Raw genomic sequence first — 3,719 nt, forward strand, 5'->3', positions numbered from 1 at the left:
TATATATATATATATATATATATATATATATAATATTTCATATCAAATCTATGCTAAGATCCAAGCCTTCATATTGGATTGTAGTATCAAGAGCAAAACTATTGATGTTTTATAATGTTTTTATTAGATATAACTAATTATGTTTATTTATTTATGTTTCCTTATTATGGTTAACATTATTTTTTTTTATTTAATGAATATTTTATTTTTATTTTAAAAAAGGTATGTATCAACTTTAAGTGAAAAATGGAAAGAATTACACATCTTCATTTCAGATGTAAATCAATTTCTCAATCCAATAATATAACTATCTCTAAACCTAAACCTAAACCTAAGAGTACCATGAGGAAAAAAACCCACCTCTACTATCATGGAAGGAAAACCCTAAAAGTGATAAATGAAATCTTTTTAAATTTTTCTGAATTAATTAAAAATCAAATGATTTTGACTATAAAATAATTACAATATAACCTGCGAAATATGTCTCTCTCTCTCTCTCTCTCTCTCTCTCTCTCTCTCTATATATATATATATATATATATATATATATATATACACACACACACAACCTATGTAAATTAATTTAAGAGTTTTTTTTTTTTTTTTTTATGTCTATCTATTAAGACACCAACCCTAATCTCCTTGGAAATCTCATCTGCGCACAACTAAGATCTCAAACAATCCACACGCAATGACGAGCTTAAATGGCAGTTCAACTCATGATCCACTAAGTTGTACCAACATATTAATTCACACAAAATACTCTCTAAATGGCCATGGGTAAACTATGAAGACGCTCATGGGTAAACTGTGAGGACACACTCTGAAATTCGACAATACCATACATAAACACACAAGGGCAAGATGAACCCACAAGGAGAGGCCACTTCGAACCTTCATCGCACAAGCTAGGGTTTCGTTGTTCACTGCTCAGATTAAGTTCGTGGATCTCATCTGCAAACACTTTCAAGCTCTGATGGGAAGAACCTCCACGTTCATCCATAGCCCTTCTCACCAACTCCCCAATCTCCTTAGCCTTGCTCCTCTCCTCTCCTGCACAATCCTCCCCCATTATCTGTGCCACGACCCTCTGTAAATCTTCTCTGTTCGGAACACCATTCTCGCCTTCACAGAGCTGCACACCGATCTTAAGAAACTCTGTTACTAACATCGAATTGCAGAATTCAGCTCCAGAGATGGGCCATGTAATCATAGGAACCGCCATAGCAATGCTCTGTAATGCGGAATTCCATTCACAGTGAGTAAGGAATCCCCCAACGGACTGGTGTAAGAGAATGAGATTTTGGGGTGCTCTGCCTCGGATTATGAACCCACTTCCAGTCTGGGCTACTTGTTCTGCAAATCTTTTGGGGATTTCAGTAGTGCTGTAATTAACCCATAAAAAGGGCTTTTCCATGGCCTCCAATTCGCAGCTTAATTCCATCATTTGTTCGTCGGACAGAGCCGAGTGGTTGCCCAAGCAAACGTAGAGAACGGACTCGGGCTTCTGAGAATCCAACCAGTGAAAGCAAGGGTGCGATTTATCTTTGGAATTGTTAAAATCCCAAGGCGGCAGAATGGGGCCGATGGGCCAAACAGGCTTGTCCGTGGTCGTATGCAGGTGATCGATATGACCAAGCTCTAGATTGTAAAAGGTGTTAATGAGGGCCCTAGCTCTGGAGATTCAACAACCTGTTCTCTCGCATGAACTCCGACACGTGATCGAATCTAATAGTGCAAATTTATGGAAAACATATATATAATCAAAGTTTAACCAAAGAAATAAATAGAAATGTTGCATTTCACTAAGTATCAGCTATTGAGGCTGAATTTGAAAAGAAACACCATTGTTTTCTGAAAAATATTTCTGTTAGAAATTTTAAGAGAAGAAATATAATAGAAACATTGCAAAATAACAGCATGTATCCAAGCCTTGGCACGCGGTTCTGAACGGTTCGGGCATTAACCTTTGGGTTTGAGGAAATTTCCAAAAACACTCGACAGTTTTCATTACATGTCGAGGGAATTCTAGGTAGATCTACAGTTCAACATCCTGCAGAACTATTCGCCTCACATTACGTTGTCATTTTCTCTGCCACTATAATGCTTTAGCTTCCCTTTGCGCAATCATTATCCTGATGCATCATCAGCTGTATAATTCAATAGAGACAACACATTTTCACACCAAATCATTTTTCCCCACTACATTTTAAGTATAAACCACAACACTACGAACAGGAAAAGCCATAACAACGATCAAAGTTAAGGTTTAGGAGGAAGAGCAAGTAAATTCAATACTGTTCGTACCTGTGACAAAAGATTTTGGCCCATGCTGGTGAAGAACACTGAAAGTAGTGTAACTTATTACAAATACGAAACTCATCCACATAAACCTCAAACACTAGTTATCCGAACTTGTGCAAAAGAGGGTAGAACCCAAGCACCTAAACAAGAAAACCCGGAGGACTCAGTGTCATGGCAGAAGAGGGCTAATTTGAAACCATGAAACTTTGGAGCCGCGACAGGAGCTCTCACCTAAAAACCCATACAAGGGGATAGTTAGAAACTGGAAAAATACTGTAAAAATGCATGAGGAGGTATAATGAAATTTTTTAACACCCTACCGAGAGGACCAAAACATTGCCTGTAGGGATTCCTTGAAAGAAGGGTGGACTACAACCACATTCGTGAAAATTGGTTAGGGTCAGTGAAGAACACTGAAAGTAGTGCAACTTTGGACTAATCAGCCTTCAATCCATTTAACACTTAAACCTTGAAAAAAAAAAAAATACAGTTCTGTGGCAAGGTTTGAACATTAATTTGCTCACCAAAAGCAATGTTCGATAGAAACATGGAGCGCTGTGCATTGGGATCTGTAGGATACACAACAAAAGGAGCCTCCATGTAATCATATTAATCTTAGTCATGGAATTGTTGGGGATTTATTAACCGCGTGGAGGTATGAATCTTAGCTGCATAGTTGTTAGTTGTTTGGGAGTTAGTAACAGTCTTGAGTAGTTTCTTGGGACTTAGCAACTATCTTTAGGTATACCTCAATCCGACGGTAGAAGATAGTTCTATCGTCTAACATAAAAAATCGAGGGTGGACAATTTCACATCGTAGTAGCTAGGATGTTGATTTAAGAGGGGAATGCCTTACGACGTAATTAGCTACTAATAGTCATGCAAAATTTAGTCGTCAATTGTAATTACAAATTTATCATTTGCAGTGGTCATTTATCTTTTTTTGGTCATTTAGTCATATATTCATTTTATTTATGTTCATCATTAATCAATATAAACTACTAATTTAGTAGTTTTAGATTGCTTCTATGTGTTCATTATTAATCAACATAAATTAATTAGTATGATTTTGTGACTGAATTAAAAAAAAATACCATACAATGTGCATATTCATCTACTATGAAAACGCAAAGTTACATATGTTAATTACAATACTAAACAATATCAAGTGCAACTATAAATAATTTCAACCACATAAATTATATTATATGAAATGTTAAGTATTACAATATGAGTTTCCAATTTAATATTGGTTGGACTACATTTTACACGAAATATTGTTTCATCACTTCAAAACATTATCATTGTGTTGCCAAGGCATTACAGGTTAATTCACAAACTCTAAAGATTTGACCATTAATCTCTATATGTGTGCCTTATGTGAGATATTGTCTCTAAGGGTATCACTAGACCAA

General features: G+C 36.0%; 1 protein-coding gene across 1 annotated transcript; it reads right to left on the reverse strand.

The window, feature by feature from the left end:
- Positions 1-766: 766 nt before the first annotated feature.
- On the reverse strand, positions 767-1,447 carry LOC149180707 (UDP-glycosyltransferase 73C4-like). Its single transcript, XM_089413963.1, has one exon. The coding sequence runs from the start codon at positions 1,445-1,447 to the stop codon at positions 767-769; it is 681 nt and encodes a 226-aa protein (XP_089270089.1).
- Between the last annotated feature and the right edge of the window lie 2,272 nt (positions 1,448-3,719).

The sequence above is a fragment of the Pinus tabuliformis genome, chromosome 3_2, assembly GCF_031772625.1.
Source record: "Pinus tabuliformis cultivar Carrire ecotype Pingquan chromosome 3_2, CPIR1, whole genome shotgun sequence".
NCBI lineage: Eukaryota > Viridiplantae > Streptophyta > Pinopsida > Pinales > Pinaceae > Pinus > Pinus tabuliformis.

Excerpts from the sequence above, each read along its gene's own strand:
- LOC149180707 (XM_089413963.1), bottom strand. The coding sequence starts at position 1,447 with ATGATGGAATTAAGCTGCGAATTGGAGGCCATGGAAAAGCCCTTTTTA.